At 42.9% G+C, this 24,112-nt stretch overlaps 2 protein-coding genes across 3 annotated transcripts in view; one reads left to right on the top strand and one right to left on the bottom strand.

Moving 5' to 3' along the window:
• LOC125765078 (acyl-CoA:lysophosphatidylglycerol acyltransferase 1-like) overlaps positions 1-21,120 on the bottom strand; it is a 70,767-nt gene extending 49,647 nt beyond the window's left edge. The window contains exon 1 of the mRNA XM_049429939.1: positions 20,864-21,120. The gene's annotated coding sequence lies outside the window, so the exon portion shown is untranslated. The remainder of the gene's footprint in view (positions 1-20,863) is intronic.
• On the top strand, positions 8,048-17,274 carry LOC125764911 (tyrosine-protein phosphatase 69D). 2 transcript variants are annotated; one of them, XM_049429621.1, is made up of 12 exons: positions 8,048-8,669; positions 8,738-8,846; positions 8,938-10,787; positions 10,871-11,101; positions 11,185-11,443; positions 11,664-12,186; positions 12,263-12,574; positions 12,640-12,792; positions 12,854-13,144; positions 13,217-13,515; positions 13,587-13,722; positions 13,798-17,274. In XM_049429621.1, the coding sequence occupies exons 1-12, from the start codon at positions 8,588-8,590 to the stop codon at positions 13,879-13,881; spliced, it is 4,329 nt and encodes a 1,442-aa protein (XP_049285578.1). In that variant the 5' UTR covers positions 8,048-8,587; the 3' UTR covers positions 13,882-17,274. The 2 variants fall into 2 exon arrangements, with proteins under 2 accessions (XP_049285578.1, XP_049285577.1); XM_049429620.1 differs by having other exon boundaries at positions 11,598-12,186.
• Positions 21,121-24,112: the final 2,992 nt, after the last annotated feature.

The following is a 24,112-nucleotide window of genomic DNA, read 5'->3' as shown; positions in this document are numbered from 1 at the left end:
ACGACTAGAGTGATCGAGTATTTTATTTTATTATGGTTCGTAGCTGCTATGCTGCTGGTGCTTTACCCGTTAGGTGCAAGGATTGTGTGCAATTGTTTTACATTCTTAGCTGGCTAGTTCACTTTCTTCTGTAAGCGAAATACGCTGTTTATTGTTTTGCATAGTTTAGATGTGTAAGCGCGCGGTTTACTTTCTACGGTGATACACACACGTCCGTCACGTTTTAACGCGCAATCAGCACGAGACGATAGTGAGAACACAAAAAAGTACATTAAGTACTAAGAGTAGGTAAGAGGTTAAATTTAGTGCAAAGCGAAAGAAAACCCTATACACTAACTAGAACCACCTTCGATCGTGTATCGTTTAGCCAATTGAACTGAGTGCAGCGTTTGAGTTAGTGTAGCACTTTCGTTTTTTTTGGGAGATTTATAGCTTTTTGTTTTGTTTTATATATTGTTTAGTTGTTGTTGTTGTTGTTCTTTACCATTGTTGAATTATTCCTTCCACCCAGCAGTGGACAAGTGTGGGCCGGCCACATTATTAAGCTTAGCGTGTAGAGAGAATGCAATAATAATTGTTACATTGGTTGATAATGGCGTAATGAAGCAAGCAGCATTATTATAAAACATGATTTTTGTTTGTTTGTGGCAAATGGAAAAGTATTGATCGTACAAATCAGTGCAAATGGTGGATATACTAGCACCAGGTAAGGAAAAATTAAACATGGACGCCGCCTTAAGTGCAACTGAGACAAAAGGGCAACAACGATATCGACCATCATATGGTACAGGAAGGCAACAAAAATACACACACACACACATAGAGACGAGTGAAGGAAATAAAAACGCTCAAAACGTGAACGTAATTGTAAACGAAAGCAAATAAAATAAAACAAAAAAAAACAGAAAGAAACGGTAACGAAATCTAATACAATAATTAAATTATAATTAATTAATTAAACAAAACAAAAAATACAAGTGTTACTAAATTATTGCTATTACAATAATATTACTTAAAAGAAGTGAAAAAAAAATACAAGAGAAACAACATGAAACAAATCAACATTGAACCATTGTATTATCTACTAAAACGAAACAACACACACACACACAAAAACAAGAACAACGTTGTAAACATACGTTCGGCTACAGTTTACAAAAGAGGTAAAGTAATATTAGCAAACTGCAGGACAAGAATATACATATATACATATATATAGATATATATATATGCCAGAAAAGACAGAAAAAACATATAGTATATTATATATTATTGACAATGGTCGCCGAGTGTTGTGAGTATATAAAAGCAAAAGCAAACAAGACACGACGAAAGGAGAAGGTGCGAAGGTGCAGAGAATCGAATGAAGCCTACGATATATATTATATATATATATATATATACATATACCATATACAAAACTTTCATCACTTTTGCTGTATATTCATCGATGTAGTTCTATTCATTCATTTTGTTGTGAAAAAAAAACAGAAAAAAACGTAACAAACAGACTAAACAACCAGCGAATAAAATAAAATGGAGCGAAACGGGAAAACGTGTAATCGTGGAACTAGCGCAACTAGCTGCTGCTGCTGCACCTTTTGAACAAACACATCGTACGGTAGTGAATCGTAGCGATTCTATGCAAAATCACATCCAAAATAAAACTCACGATCCAACAGACTAATGACGACGTACTAGCACATGGTTGAGCAGCATCTTTTATGGATGGAACGGAAGTCTTAACGTTATTCCGTACATTCGTGCGTTTTGTTATCGATTGAAAGAAGAATAAGGATGGAGGACGTGACTGCATAGTGATGAAACATATAAAACTAATCCCCACACCTTCCCCCCCGCAACGCAACAAAATCGAAAGTTTACAGCAAAAGCAATGTTACACCGCCAACTCCCTGTTGTGTTTGGACCGCCGAACAGGGCAGAGAGACAGACGGGTTGAAAAATGAAGCAAAAAGGGAGGGAGTATAAGAAAAGACATATAAAATCATTCAAAAATAAAACAAAACGTATTTACCGAAATCAAAGTTTCAAATTATTCCTAAACCATACACTAATGAAATACGCAGATATTGTTAAATTAATGATAAATACATAAATACCGGATCGGAGTATCGAACTGTTCGAAGCGCGTGCGTGAAGCTACTTAGAAATTGTGAAAAGACGAAAATGCCACAACAACAAATCACCGAAAGATGGAGAGATGAAAAGCAAAACATAGCAGGAATGTAAGAAAAGAAGAATTGCAGCAAAACAAAAAAAGAAGATCAAACAAAAATTAAACAAATTAGCCAAAAACAAAACTGATTTTAAAATGTTAAATCATTTCTCGTTACAATTAAACCGAAAGAAGAGCAGAAGAGCACAGTGGATGTACCTACCTTTCCTTTCCCGGACGGCTAAGATGCTAAGTGGGCCCTTGAAATGGTTTAGCACGATTGTGTAGTGGTCTCAGTAGCAAGACGAGCAATCGAGAGAGAGAGAGAGAAAAAAAACAAACCATAACACATCGCGGTTGTCAAGTCAAAGTAGGCAAAGTCTAAGTGAGTTGGAAGAAAGTGCAAACGCGGGGGCTACACGGTGTGGCAGAAAAGAAACGAAAAGTGTAAGTGAAAAGTATGAAAACAGGAGAAGAAAAAAAAAATTAAACAAAATAAGAAATAACAAAAACAATTGAGGAAAATATTCCGTACGTCACACGTTGGTTGTTTTTGAAAAGAGGTCGTGAGAGTACAATCCGAATTTCTGCTCCACTCGGTAGACGTATGTTTGCCTGTCAATTGTGCAGTTTGTTTAATGTTGTCTTCGAGTTCCCTGTCCGTGCAGTTGCTAGGTAAGCTCTTTGGTTTTGTCTTTTACTTCTCGCCTCGTGCATAAGGTTTGAGTAGTCAAAAAATTGTGAAACTAGCTGCCCGAGTCACTTTGTCTCCCTCGGTCCGTCCTACAGCAGCACACCTGTCCTGCAGCAAGTGAGGTAAGTGTCGACAAATACTGGAAAGTTGACTGCCAAATCTTCACTCACTTTCCGTCGGTGCAAAGTGATGTTGTGCTGTGTCGTGAGTAAACTTCTAAACGAAATCTCTCTAATTCCAAAGCAACGGCAAACCCGATCATCCGTCTAATGGCGCTATCCGGGCCGAGTACCGGGTGCCAACCGTATAAGCACGACTTCGCACAATTCGCGCTAATTGGTGGGCCAAATATTGGGCAGATAATTTGAATAAATCGAGATAGTGTGGGACGAATTTGTGGACGCAGGAAGTGAGTGAGATGCTGGAATTGCGTGGTGGTGATATATTGGACACAGATTGGTCCACTCATGGAAGGCTCGGTGCGCGTGATTAAAGATGACAGCGACGCGTCAGGACGTGGACCATGAAGTTCGTTATCGGACAAAGCTGCGTCCTTGAGGCAAACTGGTACTCTGGTGGCTGAAGATTTTGAGTCCAGGTTGAGGGCAAAAATCATCGCAGGCACATTGCTGACAAGAAGATTTAATGTGATAAATTAGCTCTTTATCACTTTACAAAAAATGTCCAACACCTTATAACCTCCAATGTTCCATCGCTTCTGTACCGAATATCCTCGTGAGGGATTCACAAGTTCTGACGTTGCTTTCAATATTAAATTCATATCGTTACGGTTCGAGTCCAACGGATTAAGATTTAGTTTGAAGACGCTCCGCTAGACATGAAAGCGGTGTATCCGAAACACTTGGAAACATTTCTTTTTTCGGCGGTTGGGCGACTGATAATGCCGACGCCGATGGCGGTCAGTTAAAAATAATTGATACACACCTTGGATCGAGTATTATGAGATTTCGTTAATCCACTGTCTTCCCGACAAGGGGAAAACATAGTGTCTATCAACAACCACACCTTGCCCTCATACCTTTTGCATTCCGTGCGTGTCTGGTTTCTAGTGCGGTCAGGGTTATCATGAAATTCATAATTAATATTTGTCTAGATAACACCACAAGTTGCACAGACAAGCGTCACGAAGAAAAGAAAAAGGAAAAAAAAACAGCATAGCCCCAAAAAGGCTAACAGGAAGACCGACAGGTGGATCCACAAATCCGTAATCCAACCGCGCTTTAACGTGCGCTGTATGTCTTGCGTACGTCCAAGACGCTGTTACGCGATATCTGCGCTAGTAGCTGATACGTACATGTGTAATCCACGTTGGCGCTGGTCGCTCCGGTGGCCCGTAGCGCCATCGAATGCAAATAGCAATGCTCACCGAAGCCGGTAAGTACCGGCTAATACCGAGCTCTGTGACACTATCTACCTGCTGCAACAGCAGAAAGAGCGATGATGCGCATGTTCGTGTGCGCTTGCAGCTTGGAGTGGAACGGTTTAACTTTTTGCTTATTTTTATGTGTCACTAAAATGCTGAACGTGCAGCGAATACGCGATTAGCCCGTACTGTGCCGTTTGCGCGATTCGTTGCGGATTCGAAGTAGAAATTCGAGGTTTTTGGTCGCGTAATGAGCAGATATTAAAATTACAAACATCCCTAACAATACAAACAACCTCGCGGTCTCACACGGAACGGGGGTGTATGCGCACTATGCACCTTCAATAATAATAAAATAATAATGGACTCGATGTTTGCTGCTTTACTCTTCCACTGCAATGGTGATTGTTTTTATTATTTTTGCAACCCTCGATGGGCGACCATTATGGTTGGGCCCTATTGTTTTGATCGTTTCGATACGTCGCTGATGTTGGTTGATAAGAAACGGAATGGTGCAAGAAGATCTGCTACCGTAGAAACGACTTTTGCTCAAAAGCTTCCATCCGTTGTCTACTATGATCCACAAAATGGACGTCCTTGGATTGCGTTTGGCACCGTGTACGATAAAATGCGTATAACTTCCAAAGTCCACACTTTGTAGTAATCGGAACGCGACCGCGACCATTTTTAAAGCTCAACCTCAATGCTATAAATGTATTGTCGCTTTTTCAGCTTCCTCTTATTATTCGGCCCCAGTCTTGGAGGTCTACCATATTGATGATGATCGTAAAGAAATTGAGCTACTCTATCTGGGTAGTGTCGTGAAGCTTCCGATAACCACCGTGCACAGCAAGTGTGGTGTTTTCGGTGTTCAATAAATTGATTAAAGATTTGTTTCGCCCATTATAACCTATCATTGCTGCGAAGTTATATTGCATTAGGTAGCCTTTTCCTGTGTAGCTCAATCCAGGGCTCATTCTATTGCTCACATCGCTTGTGGTGATAAACATTACCGCCAGAAGCGCAATGGGAAAGATAATAGATTAATGTGATAAATTTAAAGGGTTTTGCTATAAAACGAGCAAAAAACATCTACGATCCAATATTTTGCTTCCCATATTTTTTACGACAAGCTTCTCGGTCGATTTTTACGAACGTCTCCGCACACGCCAGCACCAGCAGCAGCAGCAGCAACGTAGTTCGATAATTTGTTTCCAAACGATAAGTGTATATTGGGGCTGTTGATTAAGTCTATCTCTACCCTATCCACTACAAAGTGGACACGGACGCACACGGAGAGAGATCACGCGCAGTGAAACCCATCGGTATCGCGTTGTCCCCTTGTGTTATTGTTCTCTGGCCGCGATCTGCACGCGAATGATAGTCGAGTTGTTTGAGGCATGTAGGCATACAAAAAAAAAACGTGCACTCCCACCGCTGCATGGGCAAGACGTTATCAGTGCCTTTCGCCATCGTCACACGACAAGCTGACGCACTGACATAACCGACCAGGTAGTAAGCACGGGGTTTTGTCTCCACCAGCAGTCACACCATACCGTTCTGTGTGCGCGCGCCCGTGGGGCTCTGCTCCGTATCGTTAAGATAGATTGTATTGTTCAAAGAAACTTATCAACTGCCCCTACTACCCACAAAGCGGGAAGGGAACAGGGTAGAGACTTAGGAAGGTTTGCGGGAGCACAGTGTGCATCCTATTTCCATCTTAGGCTGATGGACATGCCATAAATCATGCCATGACAAACTTTTAGCGCAATATGTACAGGTCAGCTTAAGCTAGTTGTAGTAGCTAAGTTAGTTGTAGCAGAACCACGTACTAGTACCATTCCAGTTTCCTGTTTCATCCCTTCGCCAGATGAACTGTATTGCTATCTTGCAGCACGGCGCGAGAACAAACTTGACGCAAAAGTAGAGCAAGTATTTAATGATTCTTAACTTCTAAAACATTGTCAGCCGAGAGTGGCACGGTAGAGATATACGATTGGAAATTGCGGCACAATAGCAGCAGCTTCGGGGTGGCTCGTAAAGCCTGATTAGTTGAGCGTGCCACGAGTGGAATGTATTATTAGCTAAAAATATGGAAAACTGCTACTGGCGCATTCCACGTACCCTGGCGTCGACTCAGCTCAGTTCGTTTTTGCCGCGTTGGCTTCTGTTTCACCTGCCAGAGCTAGGTGCCCACTAGTGCCAACTAGATAAGAGAATCAATCAGTCAAGTGGCAAGTAATCCACTCGACACACAATTGACAAGCGTTTGGTGCCGATTGATTTAGTAATACAATTATGGAGAGCTTCGAGCGCACCTTGCCATATCGCACGTTTCTTCATTGTACGCTGTGATAAAACCTTCTGTGCGCTGGATGTACCGAAATGTTGGATATGATGAGCATGGATTGATAGCCTGGTAACGTGCGTCGATTGCTTGTTTGTTTTTCTTCCGGTACGTGTGAAATGTTTTTTGGTGGGTTACGAATATTGATATAGAGACCTGATGCTTTACCAGCTGATTCTGCCGAATGCGCAACGCAACACGATATTTACGCGAAAGCAATTTACTTTCTTGGAACAAAATCCGATTATCTGCGATTACTGACAATGATAGCTTTCTACCCTCTCTGCTGATATATTGATATCACGCGTTACAGCAGCCAGTTGCAAACAGTGCTGCATTCTCTGCTGTCGTGGAAGACAAATTTTTTGCGGCTTTACAGTATTTCCTTACCATGATATCGAAATCGCCGTGGTCTAAAGATACCTTAGAAACAGCGTATCAATGTGTCCGGTACGACTAATTCGATCCTTATCCCTCTTTTAGATGTTATCAGCTACAGTTTTGTTATCCATTTTTATGATTCTTTCCGGTAGATAAAAAAGAGTTCTATTTTTGCAATGCTTTGTGTTGTTGCTTCAGAAAAATTCCATTCCATTGCAGATAACAAACAGGCAACATCAATAACTAAGTGTGTTTTATGATGATTGCTATTCATTCGTAAAGATGTTTACATTGAGAAAGTTGAAGACATTAATAATTTAAACAGTTCAAAATTATCTATGTTAATAACGAAGGTTGCATCTTTACCGATATACAAATTGATCCACACAATTTAATAAAAAACCCTTTTTACATTATAGTTTGTGTTTGCTATGGCCTCGGAATCCACTCCATCTTGCCACTGGTAAAGTATTCGTCAATTTGCATTCAGCATTTAATTAGCAGCTTCATTTTAGCTGATAATTATAGATTTAGTTTGCTCCGCTGCATCCGACGGTTTCGATTAGTGGCTCAGAAAAATAGCTCAGTTTGAAGTGCATCGCACTATGGCCGAACATTTGTGCACTATAGGACTGATTGATTTTCCCGTTCTTTGAAGCGTTCATGAATTAAATCATTGTTGGATATTGGTAATAAACATTTTTACTAAACATAGGAAATCGATGTTTTTGTTCAATACATTTTTGCTGATAAAAAATTGAATATTTACGCACGGTGGGTAAAGCACTTTGCGTACGGACAGAATTAAAAGACGTCCATAACATCCGTAACAGTTCGAACGCTCGACAAACACGATTTTTTCATAGTGTTTCGATCTAAGTGAAGCTTCTATGGCATAAATCATGAGCGCTGTAGACGTTAATTAGTTATTGCAATGCCACAAATAGTCTTTTATCGTTTCATTTATATAAATTGAATCACAATATTCGTGCTCCGCCTGACAGCACTCTGCTTCAACTGTCATCGTCAAGCGCCGCCGTCGGGTGTCAGAGCGTGCGCTATGTACCAACCCGGTCCACATTCACTTTGGTCGCCATTGTACACGGTTTTTGTTTTCCCATTCCCGTTTGGGTCCGAAAATCGCTGCCGAAAAGCGCTAAAACCATGAAACAAAAGCAATAAAAAGTGAGTGATGGTTGCGTGCAGTGTAGTTGCGATAGAATAAACGCGTAACGCGCACCGGCACAGTGCAACGAGTGTGTGATAAGCCGCATCCGAACTACCAGCAAGAAGAAAGAGGTGTTCCGTGGGCGCTGTACGAGGAAAAGAAGCAGCGAGCAAGCAAAGCAAGAAGAAGAAGTAGAAGCAACAACGGAAAGCGTACCGGGGGCAGAGAGCAATCAACGTACGAACGTGCGGGCGAGATAAATCCGTGTCGGTTGTCCGCATCCGTCCCCGTCCGCGGAAGCTGGGCAGTTTTGCGCGGCCTAGTTGGGTGTTGGCAGGCAAAAACTTAACACACAGGAAGGGTGGATTTGCAGCAAAGCTGAACATAGTGCCATTGAAGAGCTGTCTTCACACGCTCTTACCCGTAGACGGTAAGCAATGTGGAAAAAGCAAGCCTTCCTGTGTTGGCTCGTAAGTGTCTACGTCGTGTGTCAGCTGGTCGCAGCGAAGAATAGCCAAGGTAGTAAGAATGCTCTCGATCGACCCGGTGTGTCTATGATGACTAATGCATTTTTGCGTGATTTTCAGTGCGAGAGGAATACTTCATTACCGGCAGTAACGGAACGCTGTCCTGTGCCACATCCGAAAACCAGAACATAGTGTGGCAAAAGAATGGCGCAAACATTTCAAACTCTCGGTAAGTGTGACGACACAAAGGGGCGTATACGTTGTTCCCTGCTGCAAAACAAACGCTTATTAACATGCGCACATACGCATCTCGTTTGCAGCATATCGTTCCTTATCGTGGACAGCAGCGAGGCGGTACGAAAGTGGCCGTACTTCGTACTGGAGGACGAGACGGACGATGAAAATGCTCAGAAACTGTTCTACACGCTGACCATAAACAATTTTACCAAATCGGACGAAGGTAACTACACCTGCTACAACCTGGAAAATGGTCTCAACGTGTCGTACACCGTACGCACCGTAATTCTACCAAAGATCACCCAAACTAGCAATGACAAAATTAGAACTAAGACGACCAGCATCCAGCAGCTGTACTGTGTGATCGAAGCATTCCCGCTGTCCCACACTGTTTACTGGGTAAAGGAGGATGCGTCGGGTGAAAACAGCATGAAGGCGCTGGCCAACAACTCAGAACAGCGGGTGATCGACGAACGGCACATGAATGCCACCCTAACGCTGCGCGATCTCACAAAAGCCCACAACGGAACGTATTCGTGCGTGGTAATGCCTTCGGCGCAGATGCAAGCCAACTACGAGGTAAAGAAATCGATGTCCCTACTGATTTTGGATGTGCCGCAGGTAACGATCGATTACGCGAAAGCGGTCGGTGCCAACAAGATCTATCTGAACTGGACGGTAAACGATGGGAACGATCAGATTAAGAATTACATCGTGCGATACTTAAAAACGGGTGATCAGACGTTTACCTACTACCGTGAAAAGATAGGAGGAAACAATTCGTTCTACGTACTGGATGGATTCGAGCCTGGGACGGATTACAAAATAAGTTTGGGTGCATCCAATGGGCAGGGTGATAGCAAGCATCACGAATACAGTGAAACCATTCGTACACTCGATACGGACCCGAGCTTTACGCCGCTAGTGGAAGTCAAGGGAAGCACCCATTCAACGATCACTATCGGGTGGGCACCACCACCGGGAAATCTCACCGATTACATCCAATATTACGAGCTGGTCGTATCGCTTGCCAGCGTCAATGCTTCCATTATGAAAAAGGAAGCATTTCATCCGCAGAACAGCCGCAATTTACCGTACATGTTCGATAATCTAGCCACGGCAACGGAATACACCTTTCGTGTGCGGGCCTGCAGTGAGCTGACAAAGATATGCGGCAATTGGTCAGAGCCAGTGAACGGCACGACCAGTGATGGACAGGCGTCGTCTCCTCGGAACCTCAAAATAACCTGCTCACATCATAACATTTCCCGCCGTAACTTTGTGCGCGTGCGATGGGATGAGCCGGAAATTCCAAACGGCAAAATAATGTCCTACCAAACCATCCTGAGCGGGGTCGCTACCTTTCGTTCGGAATTTGGCATGATGAAGAACGACATCTGGGGACCGAAGATCAAAAACATCCACACACTATCCACCGAGTATGACAATGTACCGCCGAACACAAACTACACCGTAAACGTTACGGCCCACACACGCACAAAGCGGCCCGGTGTGATCGCATCGGCCACCTGTACGATGCCAGCCACAACGCCCGACAATCTTGGTCGCATCAGTTGGGGCAAGTTGCGGACGGATCAGCACGATTGGATCTTTAAGTTGTTTTTGCCCCGTCTTTCCGAACGGAATGGGCCGATCTGCTGCTATAAGATATACCTAACACGGATACACATTCACCACAACGGCTCACTGCCGGCGCCGGAGAACGCACACATCACGAGTTATGCTGACGTGCATTCGATCAATAATACCCACGGTGGAACGTATCTGGCGGAGGTGTTCGCTGGTATAAGCACGCAGACGGAGGTGTTTTTGGGCGATGGGAAAAATAGTCCCGCGGTAGGATTATGTCCACAGTGTCTTCAGTCGCGACCACCGGTTCATTCGGATGCCGACCGTTCCATGGTAACAACAGGTGGGTATTAAATTTTTCATCGATCAGAAGTACTATTATTATATGTCTGTATGATTTTTTTGTCATTCTATTTTTCCACACAGAATTGCCTGTTGCTAAAGATGATCTCCCAGCTGATGACGATGTGACATCAGCACCTGGTGTAAGAACGGGCAACGAAGCAGTGCCATTGGAAGATGAACGTAAAGCGTCTTCCAACCATGAGAAACGAGATACGGGAAAGTATTTTGAGCTAATGATGCCCCGTTTGGAAACGATTTTTGACGGTGCCCTAGATCCGACTAGTAATTACACTGGTTTTCTTGAGGTTGTCGGTAAGTGTTGTTGTCGAACCGGTAGGACAATATTTTGCCGAAAAGAATATACTAATTAGTCGTTTTGTTTTCCCGGATTGTAGTTAATACCGATGGTGGTGATGATGGACGCTACGTATCGACATTTAGCGAATACTTCCAAGAAATGAATGCCGGTGCACCATCGGGAGAGGATAGGGATGGAAACGACATCTCCTACATACTGAACATTGTTATTCAAGTGCTGCTTGCACTGATTGCCGTGGTCGTGATTGTACTGATGGTTCTCTGTTTCCTGCACAAGCACGTCAGTAACAATATAGCCCAGGAAGGTGAAACGATTAGTTTGGGTGATTCTCTAAGGTAAGCGCTTCGTTCGTTTTATTAACGTCTTGTAAATCAGATCCGGGAGGGAGAAAAAAAAAGAGAGACACCATCATTGGTTTGTGTTTCCTTCGGTTGCTTTTGTTTCCCCGGGACTATTTTGGCTCCCTTCCTTTATCGCCCCTCTCTATAGACGCGCCCTCTGCAATGGTGGCCGCGGTGTTAATGCTCATCATCGTCATTTGCTCGGTTCCAACAGTGCCAAACCGCCGGTCCTTCCGCCGATCTCGAAAGACGATCTCCCGAAGGCGTACAACGAAAAGCACAAAGACTCGGACTACGGCTTTCAGCATGAGTTTGAGCTGCTGCCGGACAAGTTTGCCGATCGGACGACCAAGAACTCGGACATGAAGGAAAATATGCCGAAGAACCGGTATCCCGACATCAAGGCGTACGATCAGACTCGGGTGAAGCTAACGCCGCTGAACGGATTGGCTGGATCAGACTACATTAATGCGAACTTCGTGATTGGATACAAGGAGCGAAAGAAGTTCATCTGCGCCCAGGGTCCAATGGATGCAACGATCAATGATTTTTGGCGCATGATCTGGGAACAGCATCTGGAGATTATCGTGATGCTTACAAATCTGGAAGAATACAACAAAACCAAGTGTGCAAAATACTGGCCCGAAAGTACGAACGATTCTATTCAGTACGGTGAGCTGCTGATCACGTTCCAATCTCTAACATACTATGCCGATTATATCGTCCGCACGCTAAAGGTAGGTATTGCTGGGGTTTGATAATAATCTGCGGGAATGACTATTACTGCATGCATGATTTTTCATTACTTTACAGGTCACAAAACGGTCCGCCAGTTCGGGCGAGGAAACATCGCGCGAGATCAGTCAATATCACTATTTGGCATGGAAGGATTTCATGGCACCGGAACACCCGCAAGGCATAACCAAGTTTATCAATCGAATCAACTCCGAGTACTCGCTGCAGCGTGGCCCTATATTGGTGCATTGCAGCGCAGGCGTCGGTCGTACTGGCACGTTTGTAGCGCTCGATACGCTAATGCAGCAGCTACAGGAGGAGGGTCAGGTGTTTATTTTTAACACCATTTGTGATATGCGATATCAAAGAAATTTCCTCGTCCAATCTTTGGTAAGCGAGCATTATCTTTTCGGCACGGTGTTTCGAATTAATCTGACAATTTGATTTCTCTTTAGAAACAATACATATTTTTGTATCGAGCCTTGGCTGAGTTGGCCTATTTTGGCGATACAGAGATTGATCAAAAGTCATTGGCAAGCACAATTGAAGCACTCAAGCAACCGTCTTCGGAGAATGTCGAAATATCACGGCTTGAGCTACAGTTTCAGGTGAGATTAGGGCTTATGCAAGACGAAGTAGCCGGCTTAATCGATGTGATTTACTCTTCAGCGTTTGAAAGCGTTCCAAGAGGACACGCGAAAAACCACAACGATGGGCTCGAGTGAGGAGAATAAGGTGAAAAATCGCGCCGAAGCGTGCATTCCGTACGATAAGAACCGTGTCATACTGGCCCCTATACCCGGTCGGGATCATTGCACCTACATCAATGCGTCCTTTATCGATGGGTACGATGATGAGAACAATTTCGTCATTACGCAGGATCCGATGGAGGACACCATTTTCGATTTTTGGCGCATGATCTTTGAGCAACGCATCAAAACGATCGTCATGTTTTCAGAGGTATGGTATCGGCGGTCGTGTGGTCGGTTGTTGAAATTATTTAACGATTAACGATGTGCCTTTTTGCAACAGATCGGTGACGGTCCAAACAAGTGTCCCAGGTATTGGGCGGACGAAGAGATGAAGTACGAGAATTTGCTAGTGTCGTACATTCAGAGTGAGAGTGGTCCTTACTACACGAAGCGCGAGTTTACCGTCACCAACTGCAAGACGAACGACACGATCCACGTGACACAGTTCCAGTATAATGGGTGGCCGACGGTCGAGGGCGAAGTCCCCGAGGTGACCCGCGGTATGATCGAGATCGTGAACCAGGCGCAGAAGCATAGCTCTCAGCAGCAGGACATTTTTACGATTGCCGTTCACTGCAGGTAAGAGAGGGCGTCGTTTCGCTGCGTCTTATTCGATTCTCACCATTATTGCTTTCTCTATTTGTCTACAGTCTCGGAACGGACAAAAGTTCCCTTTTCGTTGCCATGTGTATATTAGTGATGCAGCTAAAGACGGAGAAACGTGTCGATATTTGCACGGTGGTGCGGAAACTTCGAGCACAACGTAGTTTAATGATACAGACATATGTAAGTAATGTGACGATGTGTGGCATTCGAAAGGCATTTGTCGCTCATTTGTTTTTCTCTTTGTATTCTTTCCAGGCACAATATGAGTTCTTGCATAGGGCTATTGTAAATTTTGCTGATCTGTATAAAATATCGCTAGGCATCGTAAACGATTGTTGATAGAAGGCATAAACCGGCTCGAGATAGTAATTAATATTCGAACAATATTAAACCAATATATTAAACAGCAAACACTGCAAAACAAAACAAAATACAATATATACGTATCGTAAGGCGACAATGAGGATGGTAGGATTGATACTGAGTTTAGGGTCAGTAACGAATGTGGCTTCCTTTGAACGAAAAAAGAGGGCGAAGGAAAAGGGAATTAGCAAGACAGATTGTAACAGGAAACAACATAGCATATGCAGCATAGCACAAGAAAACGAGAATGAAGGCTTATATTATCTGAAACGATTGACAAACAAGAAAGTTCCAGTTAAGTGTTAAGTAGGTGGCTAGTGTTGCGCTATTAGAAGAGGGAAGCCGAACGTGAAAGGTATGAACCGCCGAAAACACCGAAACTTAGAAGTTTAACACAGTAAAGAACGATAAACAAATGATAAACAAAACACTAACATAATGAGGGGGCTTTGTAGCTCCTTCTTTTTTTGGAACATTTTATGTGAAGAATGACAATTAGGATTAACTCTTTTTATATACCGAATACACTGATACCACGCGATACAAGGAACCAACCCGACCGTTTCTACAACAAATGAATCTGGAGGGGCGCCGAGAACTAAACAGAGACAGGAGACTAAGTCGATAATTATGTACCCTTTTTTTGTTTTGGATTCGGTTTGTGTTTTTTTTTGCAACCAATCGCAGCTAGCCGTTTATATCAACCTCAATTTCAACTCAGGCCAGCCGCCCATTAAACAGTGCTGGAACAAAGTGATGGATGGGTGCATTAGAGGCAAGTTCCATGTCTTGCGTGCCACCCAACCGTGATAGTGCGGGTGGTGTATGAGGGTATACGTGCCATCGTAATAGAGTTTTTTTTCTGTTTGTCATATTTTGCCCGAACAACGATCGCCACACAATAGTAGGGACGCATAGTGGATGATGAGTGGATTAGGACATAAAATTCACTAGCATAGAAGTGTAGACTGTTCCCAAGCACCACACCCACACACGCGCACAGAAGAGAAAAGGCAACAAATAATTGTGTAAACATTTTGTGCCGAACAAACGAAATGCTTTTGCTGTTACATGAATCTAGTCTGATATGATAACCTGACCAGCACTTTCTCTGATGCGTTGCAGCCGTAGCGAGATGCAAAAGTAATAATAATTTTCCAAACTCAAACCATTATCGGTGCGCTGCTGCAATTTGCACTCACTGAAAGCATTCCATTAAACGCGTGCGCGCCAAGCCTAAGTTGGTGTGCGGCCGTATTGCTCATTGTTCCCGCGCGTGTTGCATTTTGTATCGATTGTTTTGATTTGAGTTGATCGATTGGCAACTGGTATATATCACTGTGGTCCAATGCTTCGGTAGAATCACGTTAATGTTTTATTTACTCGCGACAATCCGTAGAATGGAGGATCAAATTCTCTAATGCCATCGCCTCGTCCAAAGCACACACGTACATTCAAAGCTACCACAGCATACAATCACACACACACGCACGCATGCATACATTAATACATCAACAAAAAAAGAATCAACAATTACTCATTAATTATATCGATAGGCGTAATATAAAATACGAATCTAGAGATAGAAACGAATAGAGCAAGCAAGGAAACATGAACACACGAGGTTGAGAGAACGAGCATCGGTCTGCGACGAACGTTTTGTTTACGATTTAAGTTAATGCTTCTCATTCCCTAAGTCATCCCATACCTCTCATACGACGGAGCGGAAACCGTACCATCACGAAACATGTTTGCCATGGCACAATTAGAACAATGAACCCAGCAACAACATATTACACGATAAGCGAAATTCGTAAAGACGAACTGTGTACCGCGCTGCCGACCCGTGCATGGGCCGTCGTTTATGTTTTGTTTTGTAAAAGAAATAGGACCGTTTAGGGAAGGAATAGATATTTGGCTTCTGTGGAGCCGAGTAAGTCAAACAAGCGCACAAACATTTGTTTTTAATGCTCAACTGCCTGCCCAACCCAACCAACGCAAGCGAATTTGGTAAGGCGAATTGGGCCATTTCTTTCGCTGACGCTGTGCCTTTCCATTCACTGCGTAGTGTTTTTAGAAACCGAAAGGATGGATTACACATGCCCGGCCGCAGTAGGAATCCCGCTTGTAGGATCGCTTTTGCGTGAGAAATGTAAAGCGCTGACAGTTTGCAACAGTGTAACAATGTATGAATCACACACCTAGAAGGAATTTTCTTTTTTGCTTATTAATGTTTAGATTTGATGGAGCAAACACAGATAAGGAAGTAAGGATGCTGCAAAGAAGCTAGGAATGATCTTTTTTCAGCATAAAAAGGAAACAAATCATCTTTGTTTTTTGTGTGTGTGGTTAATCTAGACGATCAAAACATTCGACCATAATATCGCGAGCCGGTTATCGCGTTCTAGCTGTGCTTCAGTTGATTTTCTATTAAGTAGACATTATCCTAAGCAAGCAAGCAAACAAACAAAAAAGCAGCATAATTATCAAAACGAAAGCGAAGCGCAACGTGACACAGATACTCTAGAACTACAAAAAAATACCTCTATTTGTGTGTAATAGTCAATAATGATTAAGGCATCCAACAGCAGCAGCAACAAATACCAGTATGATATTTCTTTAGCGTATTTGTTCAAAAGCCATTCGTCAGTGGAGAAGAATTCGAATTCCGAAACAGCTGACACAAACAAACGAAACCATTATTCCGCAAGCAGCCAACAAACATGCCGATTATTGGGAACATGCGGTAAAAGAAACAGGTTAGCACAAAAAGAAAACGCAAAACAAAAATCAAACGAAACCCCAAGGCCCCGGGTAAACCGTTGTGGCGGTGCGTTGGTCCGTAATTGCAAATATGTACAGCAGCAGGAGAAGCAAAACCATGCTTCTGATTTCTGATTCTCTATTGGTATTCTTGACCCTTGGATGCAATAAGCAATCGTTCAAGGAGCAAGGATAACCACTCAGAACTAATGCTCTCTCTACTACCAAGCAGTAGGTAACACTGTGGCTTTTATTGCCTGGTCCGCCTGCACCCTTCTGACTGCTCCTGCCTGTTGTGCAGCAGTAGATTGAGAATCGATTATGTGTATGTGTGCTAAGAATTTGCAATTTATTGTGTAAAAACAAAAAAAAAACAAACCAGAAATGTGCGTTTGCCATTTTTTCAGCTTTTCCCAAGATAAAACACACTCACACACACACACATTAAAGGAAAGAATCGAACAAGAGGATTTAATTGGTAAGCGGAGTTGTACAAGAAGCGAAGGAAAGTAAAAAAAGAAAGGAAACATAAGAACAGAAATGGTAATAATAAAAGAAAATGATTATGCAATTGAGATACCGTGAATAAATACAACAAAGAATGAAGTAATGGGCTGAATGTGGTATTAATCATTTGAAAGAATTGACATTAAAAACTGAACTGAAACTGAATGTCCTTTTTAACTAAACAACAAGGGGACCTCTGTTAGGACACTGGTATCATTTGTTTGTAATTAGGCTCGTTTCTTATCCAATTGAAATTTTGGTTGTGATCTTTAGAACAAAAGTGATCTTTAGATCAATTATGGGTATTAAGGCCTATGTCTATCGACTTACAGTTATTGTCCTTCTTCATTTCAGACTGCATCGAATATGGAAAAATGTCCATCAACTAGACCAAATTGTCGTTAAAATCTCCGTCGGTTCAGATAAAAAACCCTTCAGAAAGAGTTTTATCATTTCTGTCTTTCTCTGTGCTCTAAATAAGTAATCACACTAAACAGAACCGAAATGAGAACCTATCCATTCCAGCTAGAGAGCGATTTATCTATGGTCGGTATTTTCACAAGTTTGCTTTTAATTCAAATTATCGTCAAGTAACGTTAGAAAATGCAAAGACAGATAATTGCACCATTGAAGTCGTTATGTAGGATCTAAAATATCCGCTCATCATTATGGAACTTAATTTTTCAATCCAGGTCTTTGGAAGGTTCAAACCTTGGGACCTCTCGTCTTGAGAATAAAACTGCAAAATAGTTTCTTCCTACCGCAATCTCTCTCTTTTCTTGGCTTTAACGACCTTACAGGTCACGCCGGCCATTTCTGGCTTACTAGACTTATTTTACCGCGTAGCCGGATAGTCCTTGCTACGGGAGGACGGTCGGGATGGGATTTAACCGCAACAAAACTTCCAAACTTTGGTAAAGGTAAATCGGCGAATTTGAATCTATGTTTATGGTGGCACAATGGTGTTTGTCTACACAAATTTGCACAATTTAAAGTCTTTTTATATTAAATCTGTACATAATGTACATAGAAAGCAACTTTAGACGCAATCGTCATGGTGTTAATGATACATTTCTCGACTTGATGTCTGATAGAACACTCTAACCGATGACTCGTCCATCATCATCCCGGAGAGGTGGACAATGTCGCTTACAAAATAAAAAAAAAACACACACACACGATCACACAAATGAATCCTTGCTTTGTAATTTAACCCGCCAGGCTAAAGAAGAAAATGGAAAAATAAAAAAAAAACTAAACAAAAATCCAGCCAAATCATCGTCAGTTCTCTCCCGTTCGTGCAGCTGCAGCAGCTCTCGGCGTTGCATTCGCGCGCATCTACTGCACTTCACGCTTCACGCCAAAAAGCTTCACGTTTCCATCTGACGCGCGTAACACGCACAAAGGGAAGCTGGCTGCGCGTGTAAGGCGCCCGGCTACACAAACCAGCCAGGAATCGAATTTAAAACCTTTTCAAAAACCGTTTCGTATTTTTTTTTTCGCTTTCCTTCCATACTGTGTGAGTCTGCCAGGGAGTTTGTTTCCAACCCCTTTTACCTGTCCTCTCCTTCCTGCTTTGTCCCCCGTGTGTCCCGCATCCATCTGTGCTCGAAAGGATAAAGGGTATGCGCATATGAGAGGCTGAACGAACCGACAGAAAGGGCGAAAAAAACTTCCCAGCGCAAAAAAAGCACGATCTCATTCGAGCGCACATTTATTATAAAAATTGTTTCCGTTTTTTTCTTCGCTAAGTTGCATTTCATTCCTCTCAATAGTGGCTCGAAAAAACAAACCGTTTCGAAAACTGTTGCCATCCCTGGTTGTGCCATCGGGTGCCAAATTGCGTGAATTGCGCGAATGAGCGAACGATCGAAGCGATGTCGTTCCGGCCTGGTTCTGGCTCTAATCTGAAAGGTAACGAACGGTTTCCTCATCACCCTTCTTCTTCCCGTTGTCCAACAGTTTCACCTCACGATGATTGTGAGTTCTCACACATGAAAAGGGGTTTCCCCGGAGGTTTTGAGTGCTGCCTAAATACGCCGCAGCGCTGTTGCGCCAGACTGATGAAAAAAAAAAACCGGTCGCGCCAGTGCTACGACCATGCATAAGGGTTCGCAAAAGGGCGCAAGGGTTTGCACTGCATAAAAGGGGGTACGAGACAGGACTAAAATGACACAGGAAAAAAAAAGGAAGAAACCGCTCACAAAACTCAAACCCGTCCACACGTCGTTCTGGGCGCCGTTTGAGCTAAAAAGAGCTCAACGCAAAACGACAACGAAAAGCAGGACAATGAGATGAGATGTGAGAGTGAAACAACAATATACCACCCAAAACCGGGAAAATCATTGACGAAGTGGGAAAAATGAATGCGAACTCTCTCAAATCGCGCCGCAATGCCAGGATCTCGTTCGAGGGATTGCGCAAAAAGCGAATAACCCCAAAAATCCCAATACAATAAACTCTTAAAAAGCGAACCGAAAACAGGGCGTAAGATCGGTGCGAGATCGAAGCGCCGAGGTCCTTTTGAGCATTTTGGCCAACAAAAAAAAACAGGGCGCTATTTCCCTTTCGGGGCTGTGCGGATGATTATTTACACGTTTAGCAAAGGTCTGGTAAGGGTTGTTGCGTACGTCATACGGAAAGGTAAGCTGTGTAACCGGCAGGAACCGGAGAAAAGGGACGAACAAGGAGACAACAAGGGGGAAAAAAGAAGAATGTAAAAAAAAATTTAATTCCATGTTCTTGATTTTTTTTTTGGTTGTTGCTTTTCTTTCCTCCCTGCCCCCTTTGCTGTCACTCCTTCGAAAGGGCGCCTTACGGCAAGGACAAAAAGGATCGCGCACTCGAACGCACACCGGGGTTCAACGACCAAAGGGAAAAACTGATGTGTGCGTGTGTGTGTCTGTTTAAACAGGAATTGGATTTGTTATCTTTTCCTATTTCCAATCTCCAAAGCAAACCGAATAATTAATAGGTTCGTTCGTCTTGTTATTGCATTTTTTTTTGCATTCAGCTTGTCTGTATGTGAAGCAATGTTTAATTGCACTCTCAATTGGTTATTTATCCTAATGCAAATGAGATAAGGATGGCACCATTGTCCTTCATCCTGATACGAATTAAACAGTGCGAAGGGTATTTTTTTGAGTGGTGATGAAATGTAATAGATTTTCATTTAAAAACAAAATTCCCATCGTTATGATAATGATACCAATAAAAAATATCTTCAAAAAAAAGTTCGTGTGTTAAGGGTTAATTTTAAAAAAAAAATGTATCGCGTTGCTTGGTCGAATCGTACTGCATCGAATTGTTCTAAAACAATACTTTAACATTCATCTCGATTAATTCTAAGCCATGAAAGGGTTCCCCAAAATCATTATAATCAATATAAATTGTTAAATATTTCATGTTTTAAATAGAAAAAAATGGAATAAAAAATGTATTATTAAAATAATGTAAGAAATAATAAACGAATTTAAGTAAATAAAAAAGCAAATGTGATGATAAACATATAAAAGATAAAATTTAAAATAAACGGTTAATGATTGTATAAATTAGGTTAACAAAAGTATTGCTTGTTGCCAAAGCAGAAAAAAAGAATTTTGCAAATCTCTTTTCATGCTGATTAATGTCCTTATCATGTTGCAATTATTGACCACCTCAATTTAGTGTGCATTTTCCCCGTACTCACCTGATTTTTCCCTTGCAAAAGGCGAAATATCCTTGACGAAATGATGTTTTGTCTGTTGCTTGAGAAACTATCCCATATCAAATCCCATCTTTCCCAGTAGGTCTTGAGTTTTCTCAGCACCTTGACAACAATCGCCCCATTCCCGTCTGAGATCGTTCGGCTGTTCCTGCTCACGCCACAATCCTTCTCACTCTCTCACTCAACAGGAAAACGACAACAATAACAACAACAATGGCACAGATGAATGAGATGACAGGTCATGGCCCAGGGGTTTCGCGGGAAGCTGGAGGCTGGAAGCTGCAGGAAGAAAAGGGATCAAAATCGAAAAAAACGGTTAAAAAAGTTGCTAGATAAAAAAACGGCCGGCGCTATTTTATTTCCCCTTTTCCTGCAAAACAACACGAATGGATTGACGTACACACACACGCACACACATTCATTTTAAAATCGACTACCGTTTTTTGATGATGCCGGGGTAAACGATGGGAAGAGGTAATATTTGTTGTTGACTGCATGCGTACACGCTGTTGCGTACACGCCGGAAGGGACTTCCGAAACGGGCAACCCGTTTTTTTTAAGGCGAAGGGGCTATGAGCGATCGCTCGTACGTTGTGTTCGGGTTTGGATTTTAGATTATGTAGTTTTCTCTCACTCTCTCCCTCTCTCTACAGTTCCTTTTCTTCCAACGGGTGCGTTTTTCAGTTGTTCAAAATTTATTTTATTTCTTCTTTTTACATTTAATTCAAAAAAAACCGGGCAGCCCGTTTGGCAGCAAAGAACGCTGGCCGGTATAGGCACCCCTTGCCATGGGCTCGGGTGCGTTTTGGACAGATTTCAGTCCGCCTAGGAACGGTATTGCGTGCGCATCTCTCTCACACGTACTCCGGGTGGCGTTTTTGGGTGGCCCCAGCGGGCCCATCATCACGTCCAGTGGCCAGAAACTTCTTCCGGAATGTAGCGAAATTCGTGGTAAAAGTGGTGCGTATTTTACGCTTTTATTATCAGCACAATTAAGTTCGCGTTGTGAAAATTAATAGTGAAAAGATGGAAAATGCCGTGCAAAAAACAATTTCCGCGATGAAGACGTCACAGGATTTGAGGTGGAAAAAGGCAAACGGGCTACTTTGTTAGGAAATTAAAAACGTTTTGCTCTACAAATTGCATACCTTGCAGGCGCATTACCGCGGTAATAAAAATAAAATTACTAAGCCTACTAAGCAAAACGTCAAAAGTGCAAAAACCGCTAAAATTTCGCACACAATAAATTTTCCACAACCCCGTTGTCGCGTGTCATTGCATCGTCCCGTGTGAACAGAAAGTGAAAGTGTTACTTTTCCAAACTCCACCGTTGTTGTGCACTGTCTCGTTTCCGCACGAAAGGGAAACTCAACGCGGCACCCATCACAGCGCACCACCAAACGCTGCGTGTGTACACACGCATAACCGCCGCCATTTCCACACATCCAGCCAGCACAGGCGCTGGCCAGCGTTCCGATTGGTGGAGGAAAAAGGCGAAAATCCCGTGTACGGCACACGTGTGGGTGTTGTTTTCCTTTTTTTGTTTTCCCACCCGCCAAACGTATCCTAGTGGCCGCCGCACACCACGGTAGATAGAGCCTGGTATGCGTATTGGTGAGTGCGCGCGCGACAGTGTGTAAAAGTAGCAAATATGGCGGCGTGTTGCGTACTGCTAGCGAAACGCTTTGCTTAGGCGCTTTTTTTGTGCACTTTCGGTGTATCTTCTGGTGGCCTTGAAGGTAATTTTCGTGTAACAAAATTAAACGGAACACTTTTCCAGCTGTGCCAGCGATTGTAGTGTACGGTGTGGTGAGGTTTTTCCTTCGAAAAGTTTACTGACAAACCATTGTACCGAGTGGAAACACAGGTGAAGCATTTTCCCTAGAAATGGTGGACGCCAAAAAGGAAAAGGCGTCCATAAGGTAAACAAAAGGATTTTCCAGCAGCGAAAGTGAACCAAACATTCGATTGAAACTTTGTGCAAATGTCCGCAGGTCGCAGTTTTCCGTTTTTGGCATAAGTAAAAGTGTTCTTAAGCGTCTTATTCAAAGGATACGATATGGCGAACAATCAAGCAGAGCAGTTCTCTTTCCCACAACTCCATCTATTAGTGTCTAAAAAGCAGATTCTCACATCGAAAAAACAAAACAATCCAGGCTCTTATTAAACTTTAAGATAAATGGTCTATTTAACACACAACCGCCAAACACTTTTGACACGTGAAATGCCATTAAAACCCTAAAGCGCTATTCCGCGGTACTTCTTCTCCACTTTTCCGAACGGCCGCAAAACATTTGATTGATGGCTACCATTTTGGTTGGTGGTAGATATTTGCAGCTGCAGATGCAAAAGCCACGACACCGAAATAGATACGGTGTGAGATGGATTAAATTTTTAATCACCACGGAAAACCACCAACCGTGCCAGTCGAGTCACGCGAGTTGTCAGTTGTCGGTTCCGGGTCGTGGTAAGGAAAACCTTCCCTGGGTTCTGTGTCCCGGTGAAAAGCTGTGTACTGTGTGAGTGTATGTTGTTGTTGTGTGTGATTCTGTAGTAAGAACTAAACAAAAACCCGGTAAAAGATGAACCAATCTTCCTTGTTAAGACGATTTCCCAAAGGTGAGCGACGAAATGCATTTGAACGAGTAGAAACAACACCGACGGATGTAATGATATATGGAGAGGAGTGAAAATTTGGCCAGGATGTCTCGTACAGAAGGTTCGTTGACTCGTTTGCAAACTGTCCTCGATTTGTGCACAATTCTTGTCGTTTTTAGCTGCAACGTTTCCAACCTCCCCCCAAAAGCTCGGACCGAGCATAGAGGGGTGTGAATAGAAAACTAGCACTTCTTAATCGATTCCATTAGTCCCGATTTATATTGGCAATGGATTCTGCCATCCTGCTCCACAGGACACTGTTGACAGCAGTAGGAATTGGAAATCGCAACATTGCTGCCAGTTTTAATCAACACCAATGAAGGGTAAGCTGCATTTGGGAAAACTAACAACTTTTCAACATTCGGCACTCGGAGAATTGTGGACATCCTCATTCGTCCCCAACTCCCCCAATAATGCATTACCCGGCCGCCGGTTTGGTTTTTTGTTATTTGTTTTGGTTTCGTTTGCCACCATTTTAGAATTTCACTACAAATAAGCGATAAGCCAGGTCGGTTGCAATGCCGGAAAAAAACGGGAACCATAATTTATGCACGAACCGACACTCCGGTAACC

This window comes from Anopheles funestus, chromosome 2RL (assembly GCF_943734845.2).
Source record: "Anopheles funestus chromosome 2RL, idAnoFuneDA-416_04, whole genome shotgun sequence".
NCBI lineage: Eukaryota > Metazoa > Arthropoda > Insecta > Diptera > Culicidae > Anopheles > Anopheles funestus.
This window is presented reverse-complemented; position numbering and strand designations above follow the sequence as displayed.

What these genes read in the sequence shown, in the direction of transcription:
- LOC125764911 (XM_049429620.1), top strand. Translation starts at nt 8,588, where the DNA reads ATGTGGAAAAAGCAAGCCTTCCTGTGTTGGCTCGTAAGTGTCTACGTC. An exon ending in AGTTTGGGTGATTCTCTAAG is followed by an intron (nt 11,444 to 11,597) that starts GTAAGCGCTTCG and finishes CCCTCTCTATAG; the next exon opens with ACGCGCCCTCTGCAATGGTG. An exon ending in ATATCGTCCGCACGCTAAAG is followed by an intron (nt 12,187 to 12,262) that starts GTAGGTATTGCT and finishes ATTACTTTACAG; the next exon opens with GTCACAAAACGGTCCGCCAG.